This window comes from Carettochelys insculpta, chromosome 15 (genome assembly GCF_033958435.1).
Source record: "Carettochelys insculpta isolate YL-2023 chromosome 15, ASM3395843v1, whole genome shotgun sequence".
NCBI lineage: Eukaryota > Metazoa > Chordata > Testudines > Carettochelyidae > Carettochelys > Carettochelys insculpta.
The window spans coordinates 29,033,930-29,051,474 of NC_134151.1; the positions used below are offsets into that span (position 1 = coordinate 29,033,930).

Here is a 17,545-nt window from a genome sequence, read left to right on the forward strand (position 1 = left end):
TTATGTATTACATATTATGCATCTATATATTTATATATAGATAAAAATAATCTATATATTATAGAGCGATATACAGATAGATAAAATAAATATAACATCTCTTTACTCGCATCCACAGCTATTCATCTCTAACTGGTTGGCCACCCCCGTTCTAGTAGTCTCATCAGGCAAAACGGCCACTGATTTAATGCGGCTATCTTGAGGAAGGCAGCCAGAGCTGGATCCTTGGGTGGGACCAAGTGACAAAATGCCTCCCCTGACTTGTAATTTTACCATATTTACAATCCCCACCTCTCTGCTCCCTCCCATCCCCCCTCCCAAAAAACCCTTGCTTTTACGCCTATCCTCCGGCACAGCACAATGTTTGAGACACTTGCAGGTGTGATTCCCAAAAGAACGGCACATCTGGTAAGAGAGCAGTGCACATCCAGGGCTTCCATCACAGAGCGGCTCAGCCAAATCTACAGTAAGAGTTAAAGCACGTCAATGAAGTGCCTGTTTCCAGCACTGCAGCCTCACAGGAAACATTAAAATAAGAGCTAGCATATATGTGCACAGTCCTTTTTTGTGCTGGTACTTGCAGGTACTGAGTACCAGCAACACAGCAGCCCCAGTCATATTGGCTGGGGAGATGACAGGAGGAGGACAGAGATGGCTCAGTACAGGCACCTCTTTCTTTTATTTTATGTATAATTTTTTTTTAAAAGGTGCTGTATATGCACATGCTGTCTGTGTACCAAAGTCTCCCCGCAGAAAGCCCATGGAACCTGCATTAAAATATAAAAGGGTACTGGATTCCTTGATAGAACAAACTCAACACAGGCCTGCCTATGTACCTCAAAACCATAATGCAGAGACCATCTGCTACAACATTCAACATGATCACAAGCCGGGCATGTAAGTCCAAGTAGGTTAAGAACATTTTTCTTCCATTAGGAATAAAGATGGAAGGGCAAGAGGGGATGGGAGGAGCAGGACTACAGGTATTAGGGCTTCTCAGATGATTCTCAAACTCTGCCTGAAAACAAGACAGTCCGTGAACAGACTGGATAAGCTTCTCAGTGTCGTTAAGGCCAAACCCACACACTGGCGCACACAACATGAGAGGACAGCCTGCTCAGTGCCGATCACTTCAGGAGCCTAAAAATGAAGGAATCCTTTGATGCAGCTGAACCCCCTCCCTCTGCATTGCCAACTCTGCTGAGTGTTTGTGGTCTCCCAACCGCATTGCATGTGTATCCCAAGAAGCATGCCCCTGACTCTGGTGTAAGCTGACATAACAATGGAGGGTTTCTCAGAGCAACCTCTGCTTCAACCAACTTGAGACACTGAGGCTTCAAATTGGTTGCCAGATCCACCACCAACATGGCATGGCTACAAGAGACACGGAGGTCATTCAGAATGTGTTACACATGTTCAAATCTCCCCTCGTTCTCAGTGAGAGGATGCTTCCATGAACCACATAAAATGTAACAGAAATAACATTTGTAAAATGATCTATTTTTTTAAAATTTAGCTATGCAGACTGAAGAGGGAGTCTTTGATCAACTTCCAGGACCTTTGTTAGTAGCCACAGCAATCTGGTTTATTTATAGCAAACTGTGGCCCTCATCCTGTAATGGGACTCCAGATGTAGCAAGAGTCGTCTTGTGTGAATCAAATTGTGAGATCAAGGCCTGTATTTGTTGCATGAAAAAAAATAAAATCCCATTCCTGCAGCACAATACAACTACACTTCAAATGTCAGGAGCTAAACAAACCAAACTGACCAGGAGGAATTTCATTAGTTAATTTTTATTCAAATTAAAGCAAATGTATTGGAAACAATCATGTAATTTCCTGCAGAAGTTGTATTTCAATGAAGACCATTTCTCCAGTTGTTTGCCAAAATGGACAAGACATCTTTCAAGTGAATTACCTCACAGGAGATTTGGTCCTTGACACCTATGCAAAAAAGTGACAGGTTTAAGGAATCAGCCAGTTGACTGTCACTGGACCAGCCATTATACCACCAGTCTGCTTGTACAAAAACAAATCCCTGCATCCAGGTAAACATGCTCTTTCATTACTCAAACTATTGAGCACCTAAAACATACAAATTAAACCTTCACTGCTTTTGCTATTGTAGAGGGAAATAAATTATTTTATCTGATAATCCAAGAAAAATAACAAACATTAATGAATTCATTCAGCTTACTTCCACACTAATGCAGATTTACAAACACTGTAGCTTGGAACAACATTTTAATATAGCTCTGATTTATGTGCCAATCCCATAGTGTGTCTGTTAAAATCAATGATTTAACTGCCCTGACATTAGATACCACCCCCCCACCTCAAAGTTCAAAACCACAAAACAAGAGTATGTTGTTGAACCATTTCTACTGTCTGATCAGCAGCCAGCATGGATTGCTGAACATTTTACCCTAGTCTTCAAGTAGCACAAGAAAATAGCAGTCAGTGCCAAGTGTCTTTATGGTAATTACAGAGCTTTATAAATCTATGAAGAAACAGGATCTAGATAAAAAAAATTGGCTGTGATCTCCACCTGTTGGGCCCAAATAGAAGACATAGAACTGATTCAAAACTCACTTTAAACAATCAAAAACTTGAAGCAACTAATAATGCTGGAAATGCATTTTCATTTTCGCCTCGGTTCTAGAAGTGCAGCCCTATGTAACACCCTGATGGTCTTGCAGGAAAAGCTTTTAAGTGGCATGTACGCATCCTATACCCCTCTTGCACTGGGGCTCTATAAGGCACCCTGAGGAATTCAAAGGGTACATGCATTACAGTGGCACAAGCCATGGAAGAGGATAGTTAAGTCCACCGACTTGAGATGAGGCAGCTAGGTTGACAGAGGAACTCTTCCACTGACACTGCAGTGGCCCTATCAGGGTTCAGGGTGGCTTAACTATATTTCTGAACAGTGTTCCCTGTAAGATGGGCACTTGGACAGCAGCCCAGGAGAGATTCAGGTGTCACCCAGTTGATTAGCAGAGTGCCCACAGCCACCCACACTTGGCAGTGTGTTTCTATTGGTGGTACACATCCACATGTCTTGGTGCACATAATGTTTATTCTGCCCATAGATGGAAACATTTAGTGGGAACACTGTTTCTGAGGGGGCATGGATTTCGCACTCCCTGAGCATCACAACTTGGTCAACTTAAATTTTAGTTGAGGACCAGACCTCAGGCCCTGATCCTGCAAGGAATCAGCTCGCAGGATTGCCATCATGATCCCCAAGTGAAGCAAGTTGCAAGAGTAGGCCATGAAATTACCACACATTTAAAAAGGAACATTGTGAGGAAATAACGACCCAACCTTTCAGTCTGGAAAGGAACGAAAAAGGCCTTGCAAAACCGTCTGCAGTTATAGATTTGATTTCATTCTTAATTTTGGGCTCAAAAGCATCTCCTTACATTACAACCCAACCAGCTGCAACCCTTTCATGGGGCAGCCTGAAAACAAAACAGACTACAGCCAGCTTGGTTTCACTGACAGAGGTGAGTGAACAGCAAAGAATAAAACTGACAGGATCAAGCTGAATTAGATCATTACAATTTTTTTTTTTTTTTTTTTAAATCAAATAATTTATGACCTTGTTCTTAGCAACTCAGGAAATGAAATAATTTTAAATTAATCATGTTAAACCCACCAATATCCTTTAATGTGTTATGATTAACCTAAACAGGAAAAAGAACTTCTCCCACCTTTGTTACAATGCTGTGTGCAAAATCTTCAAATTCACACCCTCTATCACAACTGGCGAGAACTGCATGAGTGCGTAAGAATTTGATACAGAACAGAACACGACATCATCCAGGACAATAAAAAGTCATCCAAAAATTCTTTAAAAATTATCTTATAAAACTATTTACATTTATAATTTGTTAGCTCTAAAGCTACAGTTTCAGTCCTAAAAAAGGCAATATTTGAGAGGCTGTGGCTCAGGTGCTCAGAATTAATACAAACATTAGCCCACACATCCAGTAAGACAACTTCAAAAGCATGGTTAGGGGCTATCACAAGTGGCTTGTCGTTTGTTACAGGTGTTAATATTGCATAGCTGGAGAACGAGGTCAGAGGTGGAAGGAAAAATGCATACCGTTTCCTGGGGACAAGACATGGCTTTGGAGACAAAAACACAATTAGTGATCCCTGATCAACTCCAGGTCCCAGCCACGTCCAGTGTGCAAATGGGTCTAGTGGTTTTCAGTAGGCCATGAGTATGTGTAAATGCCATTTTAGACACCAAAATCCACTGTCACATAAGATGACTGCATCTCTTAGGTAGTTAAAGATGGCCAACCTTTCACCTCATATATTAGAACTCCATTGAGATATTTTAGAACAACTCAAAAATGCGCTGCTGTAGTCTATGGAATTAAAGAATTACTTTGTTCTATATTTTATCAGGCAGGTGCTCCACAGCTGACGTGTAACACCTGGTGAGAAATTTGTGGCTGTGTCACAGGATCTCATTTGTCAGGGGTGGAGATGACACCTAGAGTCTGATCCAAAGCCTATAGAAAGGCTCCCATCAACATCTCTGGCCTTTAAATCAGAGTCCTAGCGAGCAATTTTTGAGACAACCTTTCATCTCCCTCTTCCCCCCCAACACACACACACACACGCACCATCTTTTAGTTGTAGTACCCTTTGGTGCTACTTTTAAGTACAGCAAATACCCAGAAGTGCGTCGTGATGCCCAGCAACAAGGCATGCTGGGAGTCACATGATTTGCATGCAGACACCCAACTTTTAAAAAGAAATCAAACTAGCAGGACCCACATGCAAGTGAGATTACTAAAGGTGACAACAGCACCAAGTTTTCACTGTTCAAAATCCTTTTTGGAAGGATTTTATAAAGCTGCTGCTAACTACTTACATATTTTCTGCCGTCCATACCAACACAGAAAACATTTTAAAAATAACAATGACACAGAAGAATAAAAATTCCCTCCTTCAGAAGCATTAAGGGACACTCCTCATTTTTAAGACACTGTGGGCATTTTATCATGGTCTTTATACTCACTTCTTGGGTGGTGGAGAATCATTTGGCAGGAGAAAAGGGAAATGTGTTAATGACTCAGTAACAAACCACCTTATGTTTAAAAATGCTTGTTCCAAAATGGCCTGAATGTGCTGAATGCAAGGGTATGACTTTCTTCCTTGATTTTCAGTTCAAACAGTGTACGTTGTATGGGAACCATAACAACCCCAGAGCAGCATGTTTCTGTAGGACTAAAAAAAGCTTTGCAGGGTGGGGTACTCACCTGTCTCTGAGCCAGCCCCTGCCCAGCACAACCCATCCTGTATATAAAAGCAGTTATGTCACTAACAGAAAAGTCACACAATGCACATCTCCAATCGTAAGTGTGCTAGGGATACATACAGTTGTCCAGTGACATACATACATGTGACTGAGACAGTGTCAAACACAGCCAGCACCCTATGCCAGTATATTTCTGATGATTGTTGATTAGAAGATGTCACGGTCAGTAGTAAGTTCCAGGAGCAGCAAGTAAGTAGCTTAACTCAAGGTGTGTACAAAGTATCAGTAGTGAAGACATTCAGTGTTGGTTTTTACTCACATGTCCTACAGTAGCGGTTTGTTTCATACACGATACTCAGTCTCTCTGGTAATTGTTTACGCACAATGTTTATCCCAGGAAACTGGCAGTTCAGAGACAATCGATTGCACCAAGGACAACAGGCAACTCCTTGGGACTTGCTGCATTATTCCTTGGAAGGGGAAGTTCTTAATGCAGCACTGGCCAGGCTAGGAGTTTAACAGCAGCAAGATGGATCAAGTCAGGCATCAGGCATCTCCTTGAGAACACCCAGTAGCATTCATTTTACTGCTGCTCCTCACATTGGCTGGAACAGGTGTCACAATGGTTTATGAATCACAGCCACACCTGAAGGAAGAATGGGCAAACAGAAGTGATAAACTTCCAAACAAATTCTGGGCTGGGCTGCAACAGGCATGTGCCACAAAGCCTAAGACCAGCAGCAAAAGTGTGCAAAGTTGCCATCCCCAATTCCTTGAACAGATCTTCTCCAATGGAAGCCAGGAGGGGCATCCATAGAAAATACCAAGTGACCCAGAGACACAACCATCAGGTTAAGGGATATAAACTCCTTAACCTGGTAGAGGCAGAAAGGCACAGATTTGGGAGCTGGCACCTCAACTTCTGTTCCCACCCCTTCCCCCGACTATTTACCTGCATAACTTCTTCCAGTGCTCATATTGGTTGGCAGTAATGTCCACTTATCAGTGACCGGATTATAATATTCTACAGAGGCCAAATTGCAAGAACCATCATCTCCTCCAACCACATAGAGCAGCCCATTCACAGCACACACCCCTACCAATAAAACAGACACAGTTAAACTCTGCATTGGGGATTTACAACCTCTCTCCTTCCTGGGGCTCCCAACATGCTCTGCAAACTCTACAAGCCCCCTTGTGCCACAACTACAGTTTTTCTGAACATGCAGGCCAGGACCAGCCTCAGTGGGTAGCACGCAGGGCCACTGCCTGGAACTTCATGTTCCTTATAGCCAAGTGAAGCAAAATTGCTCAGACTCCAACACCAGTTCTGGGTGGAGGGTCTTGGGGCCCCATGCTACAGCTCCACGTGGTGGGGTTTCAGCTTTCTGTGTCAGGCCCCAGGAAGTCTAATGTCAGCCCTACTTAGCAGACCCTCCAAAACCTGCTCACAGCCCTGAGGGTATCCCGGACCCCTGGTTGAGAACCATTGCTCTAGCTCCTTCGGCCAGGGTGCCCAACACGCCAACTACAAGAGATGTTAAAGAGTAAATTATCTGGTAACCAAGTAACTGCCCAAAATGTGTCAATTACTTGGTTAACCGTGCATCTCCCCCTCCCCACAGCTGCTCCGCATTTAAAAGGCTGAGCCAGCACACAGGCCGACTCAGCTTCTGTGCCCACTGTGGAGACTGAGCTCTTCCCCTCTGCCCATGGCTCAGCAAGGATGGGGAGGGGGGGAACAGATGCTGAGCCACAGACAGAGGCTGAGACAGCCACTCTCTATTTACTTGGTGCGGGGCGGGGGTGTACAAAGAGTAGCACTAAGCAGATGCATATCAGTTAATCGTATAACCAGATACTCTATTACATCCCTACTAGCCACGAGCCACAGATGGCTAGTTGGCCAGTTGAGTGTGGCTAGTTGGCTTGAATAATAAATATATTTTCAGAATAACGTGGCTAGTTCACTACAGTGGCTACTGCTTCCAAACGGGTTGGACGTTGTGGTCCTACAGCCTAGTATACCCCCCACACTCCATCTTTTCTTCATTACAGGAGCCTGTACAGTGCATGCTTGCATTAAAACTGCATTCACACAGTAGCACTGAATACACTCCGAAAACTGAAGAAACCCATTAAGATCCAGACAGAGCCCACAGAGGGGTTACCTGCGTTTCTCCTACACATATTCATGTCTGCAACTTGCTTCCAGGTATTTGTTCCTGGGTCATAGACCTCCACACTCTTCCTCACCAAGGGGCCATCGTGCCCTCCAGTAGCATATAGCTGTCCACTGAGAACGCCGACGCCTGCCAAGCAGAGAAGAGAATGACCCAGATGGAACAGACATGTCACATCCTTAGCACCGCAAACTTGATATGTTTAAACAGTCCTGCCTAGCATACTAGGTTAGTCCTGTCCATAACGTGGACCATCTCTTGAGATGGAGAACGAGTGTGTCTCCTGCGCACCTTCCTTCCTGCTCATGATGGTGGAACAGCACGACAGGAGCTACAATGGTTCTGTACATAAGCAGATGCAATGGGCCCATGTTTGATGCAGATTCCTCTCTCGTGCATTGGCCTCTCTCAAGTACAGGTTACCCACGCTGTTGAGTTTTGCTCATTTCTTCCCCTCTCCCCCAACTGTTTTATTCCCCCAGCTTCTGTCTGTTGGGTCTCCTCCCCTCCTTTGCACCAGCCTCATGCACTTGGTTCCTTTCTCTTCTCCTGGAAGTCACGATGTACTGAGACCTTTTCTCCCCCTCCCCCCGCCACTCCTTCCTCCTGTGCACACTGCCTGCGTGCCTCCTCCACCTCCCTCCGAGCCACAGCCAGCACTCGGCATAAGCCATCTAAGTACTTACTCACACAAGCCCCCCATTCACTTTGTATTATGTGTTGTGTGGGGGCCCCCAAAATATTCCTGCTTAGGGCCCCCAATGGGCTACCACTGCTTCGGCGCTGGCTGCTGATTTGGTGGCTCCAGTCCTTGACGGTGGTTCCTGGCTCCTCTCTTTTTAACTTATGGAGCAGCAGCTGCCCAGCATAGAGACAACTAAGCTGGCTCCTACTGGTTTGTGACTGTGCTCACTGGCCCAGGCCTATAAGGGAAGCAAGTGAGCTGGCCTCCTGCTGGCAATATACACTCTACTAGTGGCCTGCAACTGAGGCTGGGAGCCACTGTTTAGATGCCTGACAACCCACACCTAGTGACTTACTCTCTACAGCAGGATCAAGACCAGTCAAAGTAAACCGGCCAGAAGGTTAGTAAAACAAAGATGGATCCAAAATGCGCCACTGTAGCCATAGGCGTCAGCCCTCATCTCTGCCCACCGCTGGGAGACCAACACACTCAGGCTGTTAGGGGCTAGGGAAGGTGTCGGAACACCAAAAGCCCTCCCCGCTAGCAACTCCCCTCCTCCCCCATCTTCTAAGCCGAGCTGGTCTCTGCTCAGGTACCTCCGACATTAGCAACTGTCTATGGGAAGTGGGGAGAGCAGCAGTTTAGACAAGCAGGTCCCGCAGCTTGAGAGAGAGACAACCTCACCACCTTAATCCACTGAAAACTCAATCAGCAAGTTCAGAGCCCAGTCGTCATGTGCCCTACCACCTGCGGAGGTTTCCAGTAGACTATAGCTACAGCCTCACCTCTACCTTAAACAATGGGCCTGCAGGCTTTTATTCTGTTCGTGTTTCTCTCTCTCTCTCTCACACACACACTCTCACTCACACCAATAACTCGCTTCATTAGCTGCCTGATCCATATCCCACAGATGTCACTGGGGCCTTCCAGTAGATTTAGGATGAGCTGCAGTAATGGATGGGGAAAAAACCTAACAGCAGGAGACACGCCTGTGGCGTCCAACCCGCTAGCCACTAGCCACATGTGGCTGTTTGGTCAATTGGGTGTGATGAGTTGGCTTGAACAATAAATATATTTTCAAACTAATGAGACAAATTTGCTGTAACAGGAGCCCTAGCAGCGTCCACAGCCTTACTGTAGTGGCTACAGATTCCACCTCCTAAAACCAGCACTCCCTGGTCTGGCAACATCCCTCATCCAGAGGGAAAAGGGATGCTCCTGGACCAGAGGGCCAGGGCAGGAGGGCAAGAAAAGCTGGTCTCCCTGAAGCTTTGCACAGGGCAGCAGGGCCCAGGTGTTGGCTTCTCCAGGCAGCCACATGGAGGAGAAGCCTGGGGTGGGGAGTTAGTGACCCCCCAGCAGTTGTGTGGAGCCAGGCCAGGAAGTCAGCGTCTCTTGGCAAAGCCGGGCCAGAAAGCCCGCTGCAGCAGCTCACCACACCTGCAGGGCTAGGGAGCTGCAGCAGCCAGACCTCCCCTCATCCAGCAAAATCCCTCTTTGGGACCACTGAGGTCCCAAGGGTGCTAGACCGGGCAGGTGCAACCTGTACTGCTTCAGAACTGGTTGGACACCATGGCACTAACCAGACCCTGGTAACAAAAGGAAGGCACAAACCCCTCTGCAGAAGCAGGGTAGCCACGAAGTCCCTGACCTACCAACATCATTTCTCATCTACCTTGGCCTCAGTTTTAGCCAAGAGAGTGGGCCTCATTCACATTCATGGCCCAGTCCCTACTAAGCACTGGGCAGGGCTTGGACCACTCCAGTGAGTCAAAAGAAAGCAATGAAGACGGATGTTAGGAGCCAAACCAAACTGCCCGAGGCCACAGCAGCTCACTGTTACATGTCACAGAAACCAGCCTATCAGCAATATTCGACCAAATGCCACATTCCGGGGTGTTCCTCTGTGTTTGGCCCATGATGTGTTTAAAACATTGGTTAGCTTACTATATTGAGAGTAAAAATTTAAAAAAAAAACTTAGAAATGCCCCATCCAGCCTCAAACTGCCTCTCCACCTGCAACGCCCGCAAGCGTCCATCTGCATCAACGCAAGTATGCCAGATCCACAGAGAGGACAACCCCTCCAGGTAATGAACGGAGTTCTTTTCTGCCCACCTGACTCTCAGAAAGAGGCCAGCTGAGGTACTGCCAGAACCCATGTACGTTTTCAATCTGAACGAGGCCTGCAGCTAGCAATCAAAATTAAACTGCAACTATCTGATACACATGAGCACTTGTTTCCCAGAGTACACTAGATGGCAGGGCAGAGCTAATGATGCTGGAGGCACTGCACATTGTTTTATTGATTGGAGTAGTGTTCTACCGATAAGTCACTTTTTATTGCTCTAAGAAGTGAATTCCATTATAGGTATTTTCCCCTGAGAAGAGGAAAATTCAGTGCCTGTTTTGATAACTGTTATAATATGCTGCACCTCCTCTCCAGTTGAGGAAAAGAAAATGAACAGCAACACTCAGCATGCAACTGAGCATGTTCGAAATAGTAGAGAGACTGCACGCCTTCCCCTGTGTTTTACCTTAGAAGTACTTGTAAAGCAGCACACTCAGCACAGTAGTTTAATAAGGAAACGGCACCAAAAGCAGAGATTCGTTATAACCTAATATGCAAGGAATGCCAATTGCATATTACCACATATTGGCAATGTAGGATATTTGTTCTGATTTCCCTCTAGCACAGGGTAAGGCAGGTTCAGTGACCCTGCATAGAGATGTAAAGCTCTTCTGTTGACTCACCCCGATGTCAGGCCAGATGGGGCCCCTTAACACTGACCTAGGAGCAATAAAGGTTTGACATGTCAGAGACAGACATAACTAGAAGCTGGGGCAGAGAGAGGTCCTGCAGAGAAGAGTGCTATGAACAGTTAAGGAGAAACTAGCACACACGCATCAGTGAGAATTATTTCAGTGACAGGTTGAACCTCTCTTGTCTGGCACCTTCAGGACCTGACTGGGGCCAAATGAGACAATCTGACTAATCAAAGGAGCTCAATATTACCTAGCGGCATTACAAACATTTCCAATGCTTACTGGGCTCTTAGAAGGTATCTGAGATAAATTACAGCTAAATAACAGCACAGAACAGCAAGAGCCAGGGCTGGTGGGTGAAAACAGATTTTATGGGACTACAGGACACTTGGCCACACCCATAAGTGGTCAGTAGACTAACTAAAATCATGCCGGATTACGGATGTTGCTGGATGAGTGTGCCAGACTAGAGGGGTTCAACCTGAAGTAACAAAGGCAATCCCTGTACAAAGGGGGTTATTTTAACCCCTAGTTTTTGGTGCTGGGAGCCAAGTAGGAAAAGCATCTGACACAGTTTCCTTACATTTACCTTCAGTACAAGCAAGTTTCCACTGAGTCACACCACAATGACAAAACTTCCAAAGCACTTTTCATCCAGAGGCAAATCGTTTATGCAAGGTGGCTCAGCATTAGCCTCCCCATTCCAATAGACTAGGAGAAGGCAACTGACCGAAGTGTGAGTTGGCTACAGGCATACCACAATTCAGTAGCAGTCAAGAATGGAAGGCAAATTTCCCATTGCCTGTCTTGTTCTACAGTTCTCTGGCCTGTCTACTCATTTAAAAATGAGTCAGGCTGGAGCACTCGTTAAGCTGGGAATAAAATGAAACACCCTCTATCCAGTTAAATATGGAAATCCAGAGGGAGCCCACAGAACAATAGAGGAAGAAGTGGAAGACGCAAGTGATGGTGCAATCACAGTTCGACTTTCAGGTCCCTGGGTGAGTTGGCAGTGGTAGCAATTAGAAAAGCTGTCTTTTTACCTTATGGACACGGGACATTTGATAATGGGAACTATGCAGACAACAGACACAAGGCCATTTCTCAGTCACTGTACAAAGCAGAGTAACTTTAATGCTGGGGGAAATGTAATACAGCCCTGGAAGCACTTGCAAGCTTCCATATGATCATGAACCATAACATGACTCAGAACGAGCAGACCAAGAATGCACCTTCTTCATTTGCTCACCATGCAGGAGGTAAAAGCTGGACATTGGTGAACTAACTGCTTTGGAAAAACAGGAAACATTTCTTGAAATCAATACCTGCACCGCTGCGCCGAGTGCTCATATCAGCTACGTAGGTCCATTCATTTGTAGCAGGATTATACTGTTCAACAGTACTAAGGCACTGACGTGAGGCACCATCATAACCCCCCACAGCATACAGCTTACCTACAACAACACACACACAGAACAGACGAATCAGAGAAATGTTTACATTCAGTATCTAACAACAGGTTCCATCGTTTGCAATTGTCTGCAGACAAGAACACTGACAGAGCTGATACAGGTAGAAACTCCAAAATCTAAGATTCTCTCCTCCAACATCATCTGTGGTCTGGCAGGATCACGGCTCCCCCATGATCAGAGTCCCAGGGCTGGAAGTAGGAGGGGCCAGTTAGACCAGCGGCTGAAGCCCAGGGCGGGGCAGAGCAGCCACAGCTGGGCTGGTGGCAAGAGGGTGCAGCACTGGCCAGGGAGTAACAGCAAGAGAACACTGCCTTGGGAGCAGTGGCCCTGGCTGAGAAGCTGTCAGCCTGGGACAGAAAGCGGCAGCTCACGGTGACTCATAGCTAGAGCCAGGCAGGAAGCTGTGGCCGGGTCCAGGAAATGACAGCTGAGCTGTAGCTGGGGAGCCAGGAAGGAGGACGGGAGCTCAGAAGCCGGAGGCTAGCAGGGAAGCACTGACCTCCCTGATTCAGCAAAATCCCTGCTTTGGGACCGCTCAGGTCCTGAGGATGCCAGACCAAGGTGGTTCAACCTGTATGTAAGCCATTCACTAATATCTTTGAAAAAAATCACAGAAGTTGGGAGATTCCACAAGACTGGAAAAGGGCAAAAACAGTGCCCAGCTATGTCAATGAAAATAAGGAAAACCCTGGAAATTACAGACCAGTTAGCTTAGGTTCTGTGCCAGGAAAGATAAAGAAGCAAATAATTAAGGAATCTATTTTCAAACATAGGTAAGATAAGTTGGTAAGTAACAGACAGCTTGGATTTGTAAACAAATCATACCATCTTAAACCAACCTGACACCTTTCTTTGATGGGATAACAAGCCTTGTGGAGAAGGGGGAAGTGGTAGACCTAGACTTTAATACAGCATTTGAAATGGTGTCACATGATCTTCTCATTTAAAAACTAGGGAAACAAGTTAGGTGAGGCTACTACAAGGCAAGTGCTGGGATTACTGCTCCCGGAGAGTGGTTATCAACAGTACACAGTCCTACGGGGAGCGCATAGCGAGAGGGGTCCGTGGGGATCCGTTTTGGGACTAGTTCTGTTCAATATCTTCATCAACGATTTACATTACAAGTATGCTTATAAGGTTTGCCCACGATACCATGCTGGGAGGGACTGCAAATATTTCAGGTTTCACTCCTCCACCTGCCACTATTTTTAAAATAAATTAATTCTGGTCCATTCCCACTTACTGGCCAAACCAGCCCACTTGTGATCCCAGGAACTGGAGTCTGTAACATACTGGAGCTAATTCCGCCAAGCAACTGGCATATGCTGTACTAATGGGCAACAACTACACCCTGCTGAAATCAGGGCTGAACTTAAAAAAAAAATTGCCACTAAGTTCAGAGATGATTTTTCAAAACACAAAATGGGAAGAGATTCAGACTCTAAAGCAACTGTCCCCCTGAAACCTAAGAAAGTGAAAATGAAATCAAACTACTTGGTACCAGATCTCAGCAGTTTCATACTGAATACTCCTGCCAATGGCTATTTCACCAAATGCAACTGCCCCCCCAGGCTGCACTGCGCCATCCCTGAGCTAGCTTGGTATTGAAATTTGTTCTTGTAAATTCCCCTTTTGTGCAGGACACAGGAGAGGCAATGTAACAGCTGAGTCCAATGCAAACACAGGCAGAGCCTTATGATTTTGTTGCCATTGTGCCACCTCCTTGGGGTAGTGAGGTTTTAATTGTGCTTCAGCCCTCATTTTAGAGGGCCGATTTTTAAGCATCTTCCTCTTACAGTTGCCATTCATCTATCACAATACTTGCTGATGACCACAACAGAAACATGCCCCACAATGCCTGTTTCACAGACCAGAGAGGTCTCATTCAAGGTTATTAACCCACCAAAAAATAGGCTGTCCCATGCAAAGCAGGAGAGGTGACCCTGCTTTGTATCAAGATTTTGTGCCATGCAGCGTGGATAGCAAAAAACGTACAATTTTTCCACACACCAAAGAGAATATTCAAAGCTGCAGTCACATTTAAAAATAATCTATACAAATAAGCAAAGATCTAGAATGCAGCATTTAGAAACTGGCCCTTCATTACTGTACTCAGCTGGCAGCAGGTTACCTCTGGGATGGTTTGGAGAACAGCACCTGCCCCCTCTGCTATAGGAACTCAGCTTTTCACCACTTGTACTTTAGCTTTAAATAGCAACAGTGAAATGGCTGCTGTTATTCTTACCATCCACAACTCCAACTCCAACGCTGCTTCTTCTTGTGTTCATGGGAGCCACAAAAAACCACTCATTGGTTTTATAGCTATAGGCCTCGACTGATGCCAGACCTGGTTAAAAAGGGGACACAGAGGTTTTCTAATTAAAAGAGATCAGCACTGTACTGTTCTGCCCCTTAGGAAACCCATCTGTCCCGTGACCGGGACTAAAGATTCCCATAGTTCTCAATTCTTTCCCCACCTCTTACAGCAGCTGCATGGTCATTTTCCTGCTAAACCAGAAAAAAAACATGTTGGTACTGTCCCATCAGTGCACTTCCTTCTGCTATTGAGCCTTACCAGATGACTCCCTGTCCTGCGGCTGCTGACACTTCCAATGGGCTGAGAGACCAGATCTGGAGCCTAGATCCAAATCTTGTCAACTGAGACACCAATAGCAAATGTTCTTTCCAGCAGCACTAAAAACTGTCCATTGCAAAGACGTTTAAAACTGCCCCTTTCAGCTTGTAAAAGTAATGGGGAGCTTGTTGACACTGACAAGTTAGACACTTGAACCTCTTTAATTTGCAATTGTGGGACATTGGCTATGGTGGATTATGGAATTATCCAGACCACGGATGGTGGTCATCATGAAGGATAAACAAAGTCTATTAATAAAGCTTTTGTACGCACAAGCCATTATGGAGTACCGTACATGAACAAATATGCCAGAATAAATCCTTCACGTGCTGCGTTTAAACTGCAATTCTGTTTTTATCGTATGTAGCTAATTAAGCAGAAAACCACTAGCTGTACAGCACAGTGCTCTGCCATTTCTTATGTTTACAAGCTAAATTTGTACTAGATGGTACAGGATATATATGTATGGGTTATTATTTCTCTTTGTTTTTAAATTTCTTGCACTGTATTTAAACTTTTTATTGTCATTATGGCAATCCAGCCACACAGCAGTATGGACCACAATTGTTCCAGGATTACAGACACCTAGATTAAGGAGGTTGAAGTGTACCAACATAAGATATGGTATAATACCCAGGTTGGCACCCTTATTCTGATAAGGGAGTCCTTTGTTTTGGCTTATGTCATTTCAGCAGGGGTTTTACAAGCTTCTCTTATTCCAGAATGTGTGTCCACACAGGGACTTACTCTAATATACTAATACTGGTGTAACTATTACCAGTGTAATTGGTAAAATTTGCCTGTGTAGACTAGTCTTTTGTGAAGGGCAGAATTAGTTTTGCATAAAACACCAAGAATCTAGATGCTTATCTGAACTTTCCAAAAAGTGCACAGGCTCGAGAAATACAGCTGGAAATACAGCAAAATAACAGTCTCCTGTAGTAACTGAGGCACTTTCCCTGGTAGCACTGAAAGTGTGCAAAACAGAAGGACAAGGAAGGGTATAGGAGGAGCAACAAGCAAATACTTCACCTGGACACAAATTCAGAGAAAGCTTTTGTTTAATCTAAGCCAGTTCACCCATCTCCATTTAAACAGTATAAAATGATGGTCAGTTTTGGGTTTGAACAAGAGTTGTCCAAACACTTCAGAACATTTTTGTATTATGCATTAATGTTCATTTGAATCCTTAAACAAGGCTGCTCTGACTGCATTGGTGATCACTTCATGTGTATGTTCCAAAGCTACGTCTACACTAGACAGTTTCGTCGACAAAACTCATGGAGCGTCCACGCTAAAAATATGTTCTGCCAACATACTGTCAACTGACCTCTGCACTTTTGTCTCGACAGACTCTGTCGACAAAACAGCCGTGCGGATGCCTCGGGGGCAGGGCCCTCGATCGACACACGGGGCTTTCAGGTCACCAGGCAGACGTATCTGCTGTGTTTCTGGTTGGCCGTGCTTTCGAGAGAAAGAGCAGTCGACAGTGCAGATCAACAGAGCGATCTGCTTTCATGCATGGCCGTGATCTGTCAACAGAAATTTTGTCAGACGTTAACTCTACTAACAGATCCCTGTAGTGTAGATGTAGCCTAAGTGAACAATTTACGGGAAAGCACGATTGCCCAAAAAGGAAATGAAGTGACTACTAGAGAACTGTTACAGAAAGCCAATGCCAACTTCATGAATATTTACACCAGAAAACTGGTTCTCAGAGACAAGTTTTAATCTAACCTAATCAGGAAAGAGAAAACAATATTATATGACCGCCAGCAACCAAACTAACCAACACAGTTGAATATGTCAAACAGTAACAGAGAGGAAGCCGTGCTAGTCTATACACTATCAAAACAAAAAGCAGTCAAGTAGCACTTTAAAGACTAGCAAAATGGTTTATTAGGTGAGCTTTCGTGGGACAGACCCACTTCTTCAGACCTTAGCCAGACCAGACCAGACTCAATATTTAAGGCACAGAGAACCAAAAACAGTAAGCAAGGAGGACAAATCAGAAAAAGATAATCAAGGTGAGCAAATCAGAGAGTTGAGGGGTGGGGGGGGAAGGTCAAGAATTAGATTGAGCCAAGTATGCAGACAAGCCCCTACAGTGACTCAAAGTTCCCATCACGATTTAAACCATGTGTTAATGTGCCGAATTTGAATATAAAAGCCAGCTTGGCTGTTTCTCTTTCCAAAACAGTGCGATAATTCCTTTTCAGTAACACACATACCTTTAGGTCATTGACAGAATGCCCCATTCCATTAAAATGTTGACTAACTGGTTTGGTTCTCTGTGCCTTAAATATTGAGTCTATTCTGGTCTGGCTATGGCCTGAAGAAGTGGGTCTGTCCCACGAAAGCTCACCTAATAAACCATTTTGCTAGTCTTTAAAGTGCTACTTGACTGCTTTTTGTTTTGATAGTTGAATATGTCAATGTAAAATAATTGCATTTACTAGCTCACCTGCAAATTACAGCTGAAGAAATGTTTGCAGACATCTCTGCAAGAAGAATTTCAGAACATT

At 45.0% G+C, this 17,545-nt stretch overlaps 1 protein-coding gene across 4 annotated transcripts in view; it reads right to left on the minus strand.

Moving 5' to 3' along the window:
* Positions 1 to 1,784: 1,784 nt before the first annotated feature.
* Positions 1,785 to 17,545, minus strand: part of KLHL3 (kelch like family member 3) — a 207,913-nt gene continuing 192,152 nt past the window's right edge. For 3 of the 4 annotated variants that reach the window (XM_075010019.1, XM_075010018.1, XM_075010020.1), the window contains 5 exons: positions 14,631 to 14,732; positions 12,239 to 12,367; positions 7,453 to 7,593; positions 6,234 to 6,377; positions 2,133 to 5,927 (listed from right to left, as the gene is read on the minus strand). In XM_075010019.1, the coding sequence (XP_074866120.1) occupies positions 5,899 to 5,927; positions 6,234 to 6,377; positions 7,453 to 7,593; positions 12,239 to 12,367; positions 14,631 to 14,732 (545 nt within the window). In that variant the 3' untranslated portion in view covers positions 2,133 to 5,898. Of the gene's footprint in view, positions 1,945 to 2,132; positions 5,928 to 6,233; positions 6,378 to 7,452; positions 7,594 to 12,238; positions 12,368 to 14,630; positions 14,733 to 17,545 lie in introns of those variants that run through there. The other variant, XR_012647666.1, reaches the window with a different exon arrangement.